A 14,952-nucleotide genomic window follows, 5' to 3' on the forward strand; every position below is an offset into this window, starting at 1 on the left:
GGACATTCATCAACATTGACTTGGAGAGATTCAATTTCAGTTTGTTCTTTGCCATCCAGTTTCTCATAGTCTCCAGACACTGGATCAAGGCTTCTACAGCATCACCAGAGTGGTGATGAGCAGATGACCTCTTTCAGTTTTCATATAGCTGTTGAAGAGCACGGGAAAGAGGGATGAATCTTTCAGCACCACGCATGTAAGCAAATGCCAGATCAACTTCTCCTCTCCCACAATCACAAATTAAAATTGCCTTCTTAGTGAAATGCTGAAACATTGTAATATAGTGATACAATTATCAATATTCTTAAGCTACCCAGAAGGCTATAATAAATGGTAAATAAGGCTGATGACAAATTTAAAACAACCAAGAAAGGAGCATTCCCCCAATTCAGGTCCAAACAAGTAATCAGGAAGAGCAATTACATTACCAGAATAAGCTATTTTCAAAACTGGCACAGGTGTGGGTCCTAGGAAAAGTCATATCTGTTTAAAGAGTGGCAGATAGGTGCTACATTCTTACTCCAGATATTACAAGCAGACTGGACAGGACACTAGCCAAGTATTATATGAACTTAAATTACTTTTATGAGGATGAAAACTTACATCCCATTATTGGAATGTTATAACATTGCTTTTAGACTCAGCTTCTGAGAACTTCAACCTTTACAATCAAAGACAATTACAGTATGCATTTATAGTGCATGGTGTGCTTGAGAAGCAACCAGTTTATGGCTTGCCTATGAATACAAAACTAACCGACTGACATACTACTGACATACTACAGACTGAATCTTGGTCTTGCTAGGGCATGATAAGCAACATAATTTCTGGGCAAGCCTCATACCAAGATTACAAAAAATATAGCCTGGGAACCATGCAAACACTTTTGTGGCTTCAATATTTTCCACATCCACAAAGTGGATGGAATAAAAATTTTGGGAAAAGTTTTTGCATTTTAGGGGGAAACTATAATTGCTTAACCAATCCAATTTATCTCACAAAGAATAGATGTCTATTTTTAAAGTATGGATTTGAACTGCTACCCAAAACTTTTTGTGGCCCTTGAACCAATAGAAGTGGATAGCACTCCTTATAGTACATAAGATTTAATTACATCTAAAATATAGAGCTATCTATTATGTGTATGTGTATATATGTATATGCAAATATGTATATATATATGTATATGCAAATATATCTGTATGCATATGTGTGTATATATGTTTATACAACAGTGATAAGTTGCTATGTTAATAGTTGAGTTTGAACCTGATAATATCAAAGAAACACAGGTTCATACAGCTTACTAGCTCTTGTTTTTGTTGTAAAGTGAATTCACTTCATTTCTCGCCCACAAAGATAGCAAGCAAAAGACAACATTTGTGTTATAGTTATGAAAACAAACCATATTAAAAATTAACCACCAAATCAACTAAACAATTTAGGTCTTACCTGCAAGTAAACGGGAAACAGGAAGATGAATGCTAACTTTTTCCTGAGAAACACAGTATCTAATAGTTTCAACTGAATGTCCACACATGCTGAGTTCAATAGGCTGTTCTCCATCAGTAAAACCACAGTGGCATTGCATCAAAGCAGTCAAAGATTTCTTATATGCTTCAATAAGCACTTTTTCCTATAAAGATTAAAGGTAATTATATTTACAGAAAACACAGCTCTTAAAATTGTAACAAAATTATCATGCATTTGTAATCAAAATAAATAAGTGAAAAATTGCATCAAGGTAAAATTTATCTAACCTATTTAAAGCGTATTTGCCAATGCTGTTTCAATAACTGTTGGAACTGTATCACAGTAGGTAGCAGGAGGTATACAATTCCATCTTATGAAGAAAACTTTAGTGGCAGAAACAAGAACATAGGAAGCGCATATAAGACACTTTAAATTCTGATTTTATTTATCTCCAAATAAGAGAAAAAAGTACTAGTGAGGGAAAGTTTTCTATTCTAGCCTCCAGGGTCTGCTTTGCAATGCCAGCTGTGGTATTTATAGTACTTACTTCTAGGATATTTTTTATCATTTCACTCTAGAGCAGACTTCTAGAGAGTAGAGAAGATGGCCTTGACAGAGAGCTCACTAGACTTCGTCTACATCCCAATTAAGTGAGTCCTCATTAGTACTATTAATTTTCTGAATTGCACTCTACCTTTCCTTATACATTATACCCGTAAATCTTGTGGTTCTTCATATGTGCTATCACCATTCCATGTATGGCTATATAAACAATGGTACCTGCAAGAAGACTGAAGTATAAGATTGAAGTATATGGATTTTTCTAAAAAAAAATCTAGTGATTATGAATTTTAGATCTTTTCCTCACATACAGTGATTTCCTGCCATGTCTGAAGCTATCAAAACTATTCTTGTTTCTTTAAAAAAATGCATCCAGCCATATTCACAGACTACCATTTTAAGAGGTAGACAAAAAAAGTGAAACTAGAATATTTTTCAAACTACCTTTCATTGTATCAATTTGCTCAAATACTAAGATTTACCTTACCCACATATATATTTCTAAATAATTGATCATTTGTTATCCACAGAATCATGTACAATAGTATGAATTTCATCCAATCCATTCTGTCCATCTCTGATTCAATGGATACATTTGTGCCTCTGTGCTAATGACAGATTTTTTTTTACTGCCTAAGTTTTCAATTAGTACAATAGGGGGAATTTCCCCTTTAATTTATTCCCTGTTCTGAAGAACCTCTAAATTATCCAAAGAAAATTAGAGAGGGAGCACAAAACTGCAGCTACAAATAGGTATAACTCACAGTAATTTTTGCATCAAATAATTAATCTCATGCTAATGGGCACCCCCTTTTCTTTTTATTCCTTCTGAAATACAGCATAGCCCAGATCTGAAGATTGTGTGTTAATTTACCGTATTTTACTCCAATGTTTCCTGCTTAAAAATCATGGGCATTTGAGTTTCCATTTTAAACAACCCAATCTTACTGATACAAGTCATATAAAGAAATCTTGAGGGTTCTTTATTGCCCTCATTCAAATATATTTGAAACATTTTAACAACTTACATCTAAAGCACACCAATCTTGCATCATTGAGATAACATGTGTTAATTTCATCTGCAGTGTGAATGCAGCTTCCCACTCTGGTTCCATTTCAATATGCTGTCCTACTTGGCGAGTTATTGGATCCATACCCTTCAGTTACAGATGAAAACAACAAAGAAGTATTAATGCTAAAACCCAGCAAGTCTTTGCCTAGTGACTGTCTATAGCCAAGATAGAAAAATGACTGCCTATAGTTTGCTCATTCTAATTTCATTTGTGATGGAAGAACTAGGCAAACCTGCAATGCTGAAAAATTATATCCATTGCAATTCTGGTTCACCACCTCATAGCTACTAGCATCTGACTTCATAAGGTTCAACAATTCTTCACAAGAAAATCTTGATTAATAAAGAGGATTGTAGAAAAATTAGCTTTACTGAAACTCTACTCTATCCCCAAGAACAAAGAAACCTAATGTAAAAGGCACTGGAAATGTAACAATTATATGAAAAACAACTTTCACTATCTCGTTTGTAATCATGCAATTAATATGATACAATTTTTGTAAATTACTTACTTGCATACACCTCAGCAATTCCAAGAAGACATCAAAGCCATCTAGAAATTTTTGTCTCAGTTGATCTGACCACTCAGTTGGCTTGCTTATCAACACATACCTACGTACAGCAGAAATAAATTTGCAGGCTGATTTTTGTATTTACATAAAAATATATTTGTGTGATTTAAAAAAAACTTACTTACTTTAAATCCAGAATCAGGCTTTGGACTCGTCGGAATTTGAATGCCTGTAGTGCAGTATACCGTTCAAACTGAAATCTCCCCTGTATATCTCTATGTCGTAAATGATCCATAAATGTTGAGATTATAGTAGTCAGGAGATTCTCTTCTACAATTAACATTCTTGCCTATAGCAAAAGCAAAACATTTGAAAGTGTGTTTTAATCAGAAGCTGCAGAAACAATTATTTGTACGTCAAATGCAGTTCTTTTCAGCACTAAACGGCAAATAGTTCCTGAATGGGAAACCAGCGGAATCATCATGTTCCAAGATATTAAAGGAAGGATTGGATAAATTGTTAGAGACCATGCTTATAAAAATTTTACTTTTAAATAAAGATACCATTATTCTGAAACTTTGCATCATAGTTAAAATCATCCATTAAGAACGAACATCTGTGGGCTAAGTACTCTAATCTCATGAATAGTGATCACATTCATTTTTTAGAATTGCTTATAACATGAACAACATACAAATTTGCTGAAGCTATGTGGCACTGAAATTATCTCAACAGTGCACATTTTTACAAAGTGTGCTGTTGAGATAATTTCAGACGATCCACCCTTATTTCTCCAAAATATCCACCCTTATTTCTCCAAAATATGAATAGAATCAAGTTGCAAAGCAGCTTTCTACTATTGAGTTCCATCCCTAGCCAATGCAGGTACAAAAATCAAGGTGTCTCAGGCAGATGTGATCAGTTTGACACATCCATCTCCTTAGATAAATGGTTTCACTACTGAACAGCTTTTATATTAGTGGAGTAAACAGTAGATCAGTCAAGCAGAATTTACATCTATGTAACTTCAAATGACTATTTGTGTTCTATAGACTAAGACAGGGTATGCACTTCCTTCACTCAAAGGCTGTTCTTCGTTTTGTATAGTACAATGGTTCCCAAATGTTTCCCTTTCTTAACGATTGAGGACCCCAAATGGCTTTTGTTTATATGGACTATATCTATCAATATTTACCATATTAGAAATTAAAAATATTTTTATTTGACTTCACAGACCCCCTGACCTGAGACCTCCCAAGAGGTCCATAAATCACACTTTGAGACTCAATGGTATAGCAAATCAAAGATCACACTCTTTGTGGGAGGATGGGAAACCCCTACAAGACATAGTGGAAAGTATTTATAGCTTCAATGGATTAGTTATGCCAGTAGAGAAAGTGATTTGATTGGTAAGGTCAAAGGGAGAAGGACAATTCTTAGATTAAGTCCACTTTTAAGGTGGACACATGGGCTCTGAAGATATGAGTGAAGCTGAGAAATTTAGGAGATAGAATTCGAAAATCAAATTCAGAAGGTTTTATTTAAAGAAAGGAATTCCTCATATTACAAATACAAATTTATTTATACCACAGGTGTGAGAAGCACATACTAAATAAAATTCAAAATGATCAAATTGGAAATGAAACACACTAAATTTGATGTTTCAATAATAAATAAAATTAGGGGGACCAGTGATTATCCGGCAATATTCAGAATATGAGAGCGTATTAAGGAACAAATGGAAATGGTTAAAGCTCACTAGAATTTAAGAAATGAAAGGATCGTATCTATAAAAATATGAAGGAAATGCAGTGAGGAAGTTGGATTGGACAAAGTTGGGTAATGAAGTTGGGCACAAAATATAGAGAGAAAGATAAAAGTAAAGATAAAACATGGTGAACAATCAGAAAAACGTAACAGGATGTGAGCTGGGGGAGGGGAGAAAAGATTCAGAAGTTTTAGTATGCTGTATGTACCCAGATGACCCATTTATTGGACTCATATTTTGGAGTTAAAGATGATATCTTCTTCTGTGCATCTGGCTTTGTGCCTAATACAGGACCAGAACTCATAGCCTCTTAGTTTCTAGTTTAGTGCCTTAACCACTACCACCACATACTGGCTCTTTTTCTTTTTCCATTCCACAGATTATGATTTTGTTACCAATTTTGTCTTCTTTAATCATACAATAATATAAGATATAACAATCACTATTTAGGATTCCAAACATAATAATTCATTATACCTGTATTAGATTTAAGTGGCCTTCAGAGCAAACAGAAGGTTTCATTCATTCAACATTTAAATACTTACAAGAGAAGGTACTGTGAATATCTGCACCGAGAGGTCAGCAATTGAATACTCTCTGTCGTGGTCATCTTTCACATAATCATTCTGCAATCGCTCATAATTCTATTAAGAAGAAGGCAAAAAGGCAAAAAGTGCCAACTATCAGTTTTAAAAAAAGATAGCACTACTCACCAGAGTAGGTACAGTGAAGAGCTGAACAGAGAGAGCAGTCACCGACACTGGCCGCTCGTGATCATCCTCCATAAAATCTCTCTGCAACTGCCGATAATTCTAAACAACAAGGGGAAATTCACCTCTAATCTGCACTGATTGGATGTTTTGTCTAAGTTTCATATTTGTGATGGAAAACTATGTCCTAAAACTGGCAACTGTTTATATCTCAAATTACTAAACTATGGCTAAGAGGATACCTGTAGCAACAATAGGAAATTAAATACAAATACCAAATGTATCCATTGTTATAGGAAACATTTCTGGATTCAATCAATATTTAAAGTAAATTGATGGAGTTGTGCAATATATAGAAATCTTTTTTACAATATATAACTAGAATACGAGTTAATGGAAAATTGAAAATTATTAGTTCAATTCAATTCAAGGCCACTTAAATAACATGGTATTTATTAAGAGAAGTTGCATAATAATTCAACCAATTAATTGTGTATCAAAAATGCCTCATAAAAATTGAATCATTATTTATTCTACTAAGTTAGGGGCATTCTATATCTTAGGAGGCAAGTTATTCTAAAAGGAGAGATAGCTACTGAGAAGTACCACCATTTACTTCATCTGGGATGGTGATCCTTCAGAGACCACAAGGGTGATCTCAAACTAGATGAGAAAACTATTCTATACACATTTGGGGGTCAAATTATGCAGAGTACTTTGAATCTGATCTAGAGTCATATTTGTAATCATTGCAGTAATCACAACAGATATGTAACACTAATTTATTTGTTACTTCTAGTTAGTGGACTGGTTGCTGCATTTGGAACTTGTGGAAGCTTACAAGTCATTGTTGCAAGGGTCTCCTGATTCTAAAAGGCCCACAGATGGCTTTTCCCTGCAGGTGCTGTAAGTCTTAAGGGACTCCCAAACCATGGATGGTTTTCTATAGGGGAAGTGCAACTTCACCCAGAGTCAGAGTTGGAACTGGAACCAAGCCAAATCAATATTACTATAAAGAATTTGTAACTGAAAATTACTCACTCTGGCAAATCGGAAAGCAAACAGTTTCTTGTATTTCAAATCCATAAGTAGGCTGCTCATGAATAACTGATGATACACACTTCTAGCTCCTGGGGGTGAAGAAGGGAACCGTCAGGAAAAAATACATATTAAATGTGAACTTGCATGAGAACAGTCTATTAAAAAATAATAGTAAATCCTAAATAACACTAAACATTTTTACACTATGGAACTATTATGTAACAGATGGCCCTCTAAAATAGCAGCCCCCAATCTTTTGGGCACCAGGGGCCAGTTCTGTGGAGAGGTTTTTACACAGCCTGGAGGGGGTGGGTTGTGTACTGGCTGCATCCCATAGATGGGGCTTCACTTGTTTGCGCAGCTCGGTTTCTGACATGCCACGGTCCAGTGCTGGTCCACAGAATGGGGGTTGGGGATCCCTGCTTTAAAACAACACATTAATGCATCCTGGCAATATGGAAAACAATGGAGACATCTTAAAATAAGAAATGTTGGCAAGAGGTTGTAGATAGTATGTGGATTATTGTGGAAAATGAATATTTGTCAAAATGAGTGAAAATGGCTGTATATATGAAAATATTTCTGCCCATTTTGTAATATGTTACTTGGCAATGGAACAGCGGTCAAATATTTGACAGGAAGGTATGAGAATTTCTACACTCAGCAAGGTGTTAGATAAGAAAACCTGAAAGGTTCCTCTAATCCTATGATTAATTCTGTGTGTCAGAAGAAGCATAAAAGAAGCAGTGGGAATGAGTTACCTAAGAACCTTGTGTAGCTAAAACAAGAAAAGGGTTATGAATGAATAAATTAATATTAAATGTACAATCACTATGAAGAAAGTTCAGAAAAATAATTATTGAAAATCTAAACAGTTATATGAAAGAAGAGTGACTGTTGAAAGAAAGAGTTGTGCTTGTATGACGTTAAAGGGTTTCACAGAAAGAGATTTAAAGAGCAAGAAGTAAAGTATATATATGAATTAATTTCAGAACATGGTGGAAGCAAGGATGTTTGGTAAGCACAGAAAGATATGGAGAGGTATAGCGAATAATGTAGGTATAATAAAGTTTTAGGTTTCCTTTTATCTCCCACCTTATTTTTGTTTACTGAATTACTTCTTACTTTTTTCTGTGCTTTATGTTGCTTATTTAGATGATGAGCATATATTTAACAGAGTAACAGATTGGAAGGCACTATGGAAGTCTTCTAGTCCACCCCCTGCAAAAGCAGGAGCTCAGTGGTAGCTCAGTGTTAGAATGCAGTATTGCAAGCTAACTGTGCCGACTGCCAGAAGTTCAATCCTGACTTGACTGGCTCAAGGTTGACTCAGCCTTCCATCCTTCCAAGGTTGGTAAAATGATTGTTGGGGGCAATATGCTGACTCTGTAAATCGCTTAGAAAGGGCTGTAAAGCACTGTGAAGTGGTATATAAGTCTAAGTGCTATTGCTATTGCTACCCCATACCATTCCAGACAAGTAGCTATCCAGTCTCTTCTTAAAAACCTCCAGTGATGGAGCACCCACAACTTTTGAGGGGAAGCTATTCCACTGGTTAATTGTTCTCATTGTTAAGAAATTTCTATCCATTGTTTTTTGTCTTGCCTTCTGGTGCTTTGGAAAATAGATTGACCCTCTCTTCTTTGTGGCATCCCTCAAATTCTGATATTTGAGAGGCTGTCTCAATATTTACAATACATATTTATAAATTAATAAATATTAATAAATATTTAAATAATAAATATTTACAAATTCCAAGGAAAAAGATATTATCAGAATGAACTTCAAACTGTGCTCCCAAACCCTGACCAGAAACTAATCAACCCTGTAAAGTTAGTTCTACTAATTATAAGAGGATTGCAGTATAATCTATGCATGTTTATTCGGAACAGGTATTGAAACTGTTAATAGAAATCTTGTTAAGAAAATGCTTAAAAATTGCCTGATAGGTGTCAGGGTTTTTCCTACGTAAATCAAGATGTTTGTATTGCCATAGTTGGGTGACATCTCAAATCACCACTTTCAGGCTTTATCAGACATTTTGTGTTGTCTGCTGTGAGACTTAAGGGAGACTGGGATAGATCTATTTCGGCCTTATAAGGCCTCCTGATTTACGTAGGAAAAACCCTGACTTGCACATTTTTCATTTCATTTTCATTTATTCGAATTTCTATACCGCCCTTCTCCTTTCGGACTCAGGGCGGTGAACAGCCAGATAAAAAACATCTATACAAACATCACAGTTAAAAATAAAGTTAAAATAATTTATAAATATTGGCCCATAATTTAAAACTTGTCAATTAAAATAAATATTAAAATTTTTAAAACTAACCCTAAAATCAGGACAGACCGGCTAGCTGAAAAAAATAAGTTTTTAGGGCACATATAATCCTACGAATAAAAGAACAAAAAAGAACAAAATACACACACACACACACACACACACACACACACACACGTCTTCTTAAGTTTTCGCGGGTGTGCATATGCAAAACATATGCATTTTTTGCATATGTATGTATGTATGTATGTATGTATGTATTAAAAAGAACAAATAATTCACCTTTCCAAAGTTTAGAATCAGAAAGCATCAATTTATCAACAAGGGAAGAATTTTCTCCTTCCGGTCCTTCTTGTAAACCAACTTGGCACAATATTCTACGAAGACCATCTAATTAAAAAAGAGAGAAGAGTCAAAAGGGGGTATTGGTCTGCTTCCATAATCAAGTTTCATATACACTTAATTCTGTTATACTTATGACTTAATCACTAATAGTTAGAATCTTAGCACTGGAAGTATTTACATTGCCTATTTAAATTAAAACTATCAATATATAATAATAATTACACTTCAAGTTTCTAAGAGTTTAAAAAAGCATAGCAGAGATTCCTATCTCAAAACAAGAAAATGGGCCTTGCAATAGAATTTTCAAAGTGAAATACTACTAAATTTGCTTTTAGATTACATAGCTGAAATGGAGAGATCAGCTGCCTTCCAACTGCTGTTGAACTATATTTGCTGGTTTCCTTTACGTCAAATAGCAAAAAAGGGACACAGTTTCTCCCCATATAATATAAACAAGAGAAGTCAAAGTCAAGTCAACAATTTCTGATTTGGCATGAATGAGGCACAATTGTGCGTTTAACATTTTCCTTCTGCAAGATGATTTTGAACACCAAATAGTCAAGAAAGAATACCCTCCACAATAAAATTTCAATGCAAAATATTCTTGCAGCTTCTTTTAGAAAAATAATATTAAGAAATCCAATTATATACTTCTTCCAATTTAAAGTATTTTGGTTTCTATAATTTTGAGTAAAAGAAATCTGTAATTAATCAGAACAGTTTGTTTATATTTACCCTTATCTTGGAGTAGCCAGAAAATATTTTCTTGTTTTTCATTCATATACATTTTACCACAGATCTTTTTTTAAGATCATATTTTAACTCCAGTACCTGAATATCCAATAATGTTACTCAGCCAAGTGAGAAGCTTCAGAGCAAAGCTTTGATGGGCAACAATAGATGAACGCATAACTTGAACTTTCAATGGCCGAGTCTGGCGAGTAGTACTTCTCTTAAGATGAGTAAGAGAAGAAAGGTGCAAAAGTCAAATGTTTCATTTTCATACAAAAAGCCTTGTGTAAGATGTATTCACTTAAACATTAAAAAAACTTAAGGAAAATATTATTTGCAAGATGTAATTTTTAATACAAGATGTGAACAATTTTAATTCAGTAAGTTCTTTTGAATTATTTTACGAACTGATAAAAGAATAGTATCATATGTCAATTTAAATTCTTATATAATTTTTATTCCAATATACTTAATTGGAAAAGGACCAATGAAACATATTTCATTCCTGTTTGCCTGTGTATAGTCATTGTCTTTCCAATATTGAATAATTATTTTCTTCTTTGCAACTTTAAACATGCATTTTGTTATAAGTACAGATAGGCTACAATTGTGAGATGGTAATACTGAACCAATAATTTATTATTAATTAAGGAAAGTTAAACTATGTAACTTACTACTATCACAGATTTGGCTTGGTCACAGTACTGAAAATCTCCATAGCGAACTGATCTGCGCCCCTATTAAAAAATCACATGGCAATTAACAAGTCATTCAAAGATAATTCAAAGTTTATAATAGGGATTAGTTGACCTAAATTCAGAAGCTTTCTTGTAAACTATCATTAAAGATCTCTTAATAATTACACATCATTTCTCACATAGTCTTCTATGCAAGAGAAAAAAGGTAATCCAGAAAGGTAAAGCATTACTGTAGAGAGAAAAAGCTTCACTACCAACTATTTAATTCCACATCAATTTCCACTTCCATATAACCTCTAAAAATGACATGACATAGACTCTTAACAGAAAAAAGACTGTATAATGCATTTTAATGGCACATTGAATAGTTTCAAAATGGCTAACTAATAAATCCTTTGGGTGCCATATAGTTTAAGACTGAAGTCAACTATATTGTCTGTTCTTGAATTATATTATGTCTGCCAAACATCAATAATGACTTGTGTTAATTATATTAAATGATTATAGATTTAGTCATACACAAAATTGAAGGACTGCATATTCAGTAAGTGAACCTATGGAATGTTATATTTACAGTGGGTATATACATGGATACCTAACATGGCTATGTACGTTAGTGGTAAAATTAAAGCTGTACACAAGAATAACTTTGTATGTTTTTCCTACCAGTTTTATTCAATACGATGAAAAAGGATTTGCTTTTGAAATTTCTTTCAAAAGGAAAATATGTCAAACAAATTCTCATAATTTGATGAGATTGATACTCCCAGACTTATGGTCATGGGGGATTTTAACCCGCCGTCCGTGGGTGGGGCGTCTGAGGTGGCTCGGGAGTTCATGGCTTCCATGACAGCTATGGACCTGACCCAGTTAATTCATGGCCCTACGCACATGGGGGGAAACACACTGGATTTAGTTTTTGTCTCTGGACAGTGGTTGAATGATCTTGAGATAGGGGACATAGTCACCGAGCCCTTGTCATGGTCGGATCACTCTCTCCTTCGCCTTGACCTTCGAACCGCGGTACCCCGCTGCAGGGAGGCAGAACGAGTAAGATGGTACCGTCCCAGGTGCCTGATGGAACCTGATAGGTTCCAGATGGAGCTTGGGCCAATCCCTGAGGATCTTGCTCACGCCTTGACTGGAGACCTAGTGGCCGCCTGGAATAGGGCGGCCGCTGGAGCTCTGGACCGAGTCATGCCTTTGCGGCCTCTGACCCGGCGCCGATCTCACCTGGCTCCTTGGTTCACCGAGGAGCTGAGGGAGATGAAGCGCCGAAAAAGACGCCTAGAGAGTAGTTGGAGGGCTAGTCTTTCTGAATCGGACTGGACACTGGTAAGATCTCATATTAAGAATTATCTAGTGGCGATAAAAGCAGCAAAATGTAACCATTTTGCTGCTCTTATTGCGTCATCAGATAATCGCCCGGCCACCCTGTTTAGGGTGACCCACTCCCTGCTCCACCAGGAAGCGCGGGAGGATCCCTTGGAGGGAAGAGCCGAGGATTTTGTTCAATATCTGCATGACAAAATCACTCAGATTCGGGAAGGTCTGGACTCCGATTGGGTAGGTCCAGCGAGGGTGACAGAGGCAGGTCCTGAGAATGTTATCTGGGATGAGTTTGATCCTGTGACCCCAGATGCCGTGGACAGGATTCTGGGCAGATTGAACGCGACCACATGTTTGTTGGACCCGTGTCCCTCCTGGTTAGTGCTGGCTTCCCGGGAGGTGACATGAGGCTGGCTCCAGGGGATTATAAATGCTTCATTGGGTGAGGGTGCCTTCCCCGCCGCCTTGAAGGAGGCGGTGATGAGGCCTGTCCACAAAAAGCCCTCCCTGGACCTGCCAATATTGGCTAATTATCGTCCAGTCTCCAACCTTCTCTTTGTCGCGAAGGTTGTTGAGAGTGTGGTTGCGCGACAGCTTCCCCAGTACCTGGATGAAACGTCGTATCTAGATCCGTTCCAATCGGGTTTCAGGCCTGGGTACAGCACAGTCACAATCTGTGTTGACTGGGGGGCAGAGGTCGACCCCGAGGCCCCTCATATGTGGGGTGCCGCAGGGATCGGTCCTCTCGCCCCTTTTGTTCAACATTTATGTAAAGCCGCTGGGCGAGATCATCCGTGGTTTCGGGGTGAAATACCATCAGTACGCTGACGACACCCAGCTGTACATCTCCACCCCGGACCACCCCAACGATGCCCTTGAAGTGATGTCCCGGTGCCTGGAGGCCGTACGGATCTGGTTGGGGAGAAACAGGCTCAGACTCAACCCATCCAAGACTGAGTGGCTGTGGTTTCCGACGTCCCGATATAGTCAGCTGGTGCCATCGCTGCCTATTGGGGGCGAATCATTGGCCCCCACAGAAAGGGCTCGCAACTTGGGCGTCCTCCTGGATTCACGGCTGTCCTTAGAAGAGCATTTGACAGCCGTGACCGGGAGGATTTTTCATCAGGTTCGCCTGATCCACCAGTTGCGTCCCTTTCTAGATTGGGACTCTCTACACACAGTCACTCACGCCCTCGTCACCTCTCGTCTGGACTACTGTAACGCTCTCTACATGGGGCTCCCCTTGAGGTGCACTCAGAGGCTCCAACTGGCACAGAGTGCGGCCGCGCAGGTGGTTATGGGAGCCACATGGAGCTCCCATGTAACACCTCTCCTGCGCGAGCTGCACTGGCTCCCGGTGGTCTTCCGAGTGCGCTTCAAGGTTCTGGTTATCACCTTTAAAGCGCTCCATGGCTTAGGACCTGGTTATCTACGGGACCGCCTGCTACCACCAATAGCCTCCCACAGGCCAGTACGCTCCCATAGAGAGGGGCTCCTCCGGGTGCCGTCGGCCAAACAATGTCAGCTGGCGGCCCCTAGGGGGAGAGCCTTCTCTGTGGGGGCACCTACGATCTGGAACGAGCTCCCCCAGGGGATACGGAGGATCCCAGATCTGCGCACCTTCCGTCGCGCGCTTAAGACTTTCCTATTCCATCAAGTTGGCCTGGCCTAAATCTTCTCCCTTTTTAAATGTAAATTTTAATTTGTTTTAAATTATGGGGTATTTTAAATTCAGCCAAATTATTTAATTCGTTTTTAATTCATTTTAAATTTTTTGTATTTATGTGTTTTATCTTGTGGCTGTTCACTGCCCTGAGTCCTTCGGGAGAAGGGCGGTATAGAAATTTAATAAAATAAATAAAATAAAATAAATAAATCTTTTAAATTTCTATTTATTACGAATTTTCATATCATAGACAAAAGAACAAAATAAAAATAAAGTTTAAGAAAATTAAAATAAAACATTAAAGATAATATATATATATAAATCACTTCCAACCTTCTTTTCACAATCAATTACAATCTTATTGTCCCTCTTTCCCTCACTCAATCTGTAAATGCTCATAAATCTCAAAGGAAAACATCATAAGGACCATTGAACTTTTTCATAATGGAAAATATGGCAGGTAGGTTTCAAAGTGATGAAAACACGTGTATTTCTATATACAATATAAATCCATATATGTGTAGTCCTCAACATACGACCACGACTGGGGCCAGGACTTCCATTGCTAAGTGATCTGGTCATTTAAGTCAGTTGTGTCTGATTTTATAACTTTTTTTGGAACACTTGTTAAGCGACTCACAATTGTCTTTAAGTGAACTGTGTCATCATTAAGCAAATATGGCTTCCCTCATTGACATTGCGACCCCAGGTTATTGTAACTATTGTATAAATCCATGCCAGTTGCCAAGTGCCCAAATCAGATC

General features: G+C 37.0%; 1 protein-coding gene across 1 annotated transcript in view; it reads right to left on the reverse strand.

Annotated features, from left to right (window-relative positions):
* The window catches only part of UBR2 (ubiquitin protein ligase E3 component n-recognin 2), a 60,152-nt gene that overhangs the window by 31,784 nt on the left and 13,416 nt on the right, over window positions 1–14,952 (reverse strand). Inside the window, exons 7-15 of the mRNA XM_070932371.1 lie at window positions 11,170–11,232; window positions 10,595–10,715; window positions 9,701–9,808; window positions 7,138–7,226; window positions 5,932–6,030; window positions 3,804–3,967; window positions 3,619–3,718; window positions 3,063–3,191; window positions 1,453–1,636 (exon numbers count right to left, since the gene is read on the reverse strand). Of these exons, the coding sequence (XP_070788472.1) occupies window positions 1,453–1,636; window positions 3,063–3,191; window positions 3,619–3,718; window positions 3,804–3,967; window positions 5,932–6,030; window positions 7,138–7,226; window positions 9,701–9,808; window positions 10,595–10,715; window positions 11,170–11,232 (1,057 nt within the window). The remainder of the gene's footprint in view (window positions 1–1,452; window positions 1,637–3,062; window positions 3,192–3,618; window positions 3,719–3,803; window positions 3,968–5,931; window positions 6,031–7,137; window positions 7,227–9,700; window positions 9,809–10,594; window positions 10,716–11,169; window positions 11,233–14,952) is intronic.

This window comes from Pituophis catenifer, unplaced genomic scaffold, assembly GCF_029215685.1.
Source record: "Pituophis catenifer annectens isolate HBS135680 unplaced genomic scaffold, rPitCat1.0.hap2 SCAF_1, whole genome shotgun sequence".
In the NCBI taxonomy this organism is placed as follows: Eukaryota; Metazoa; Chordata; class Lepidosauria; order Squamata; family Colubridae; genus Pituophis; species Pituophis catenifer.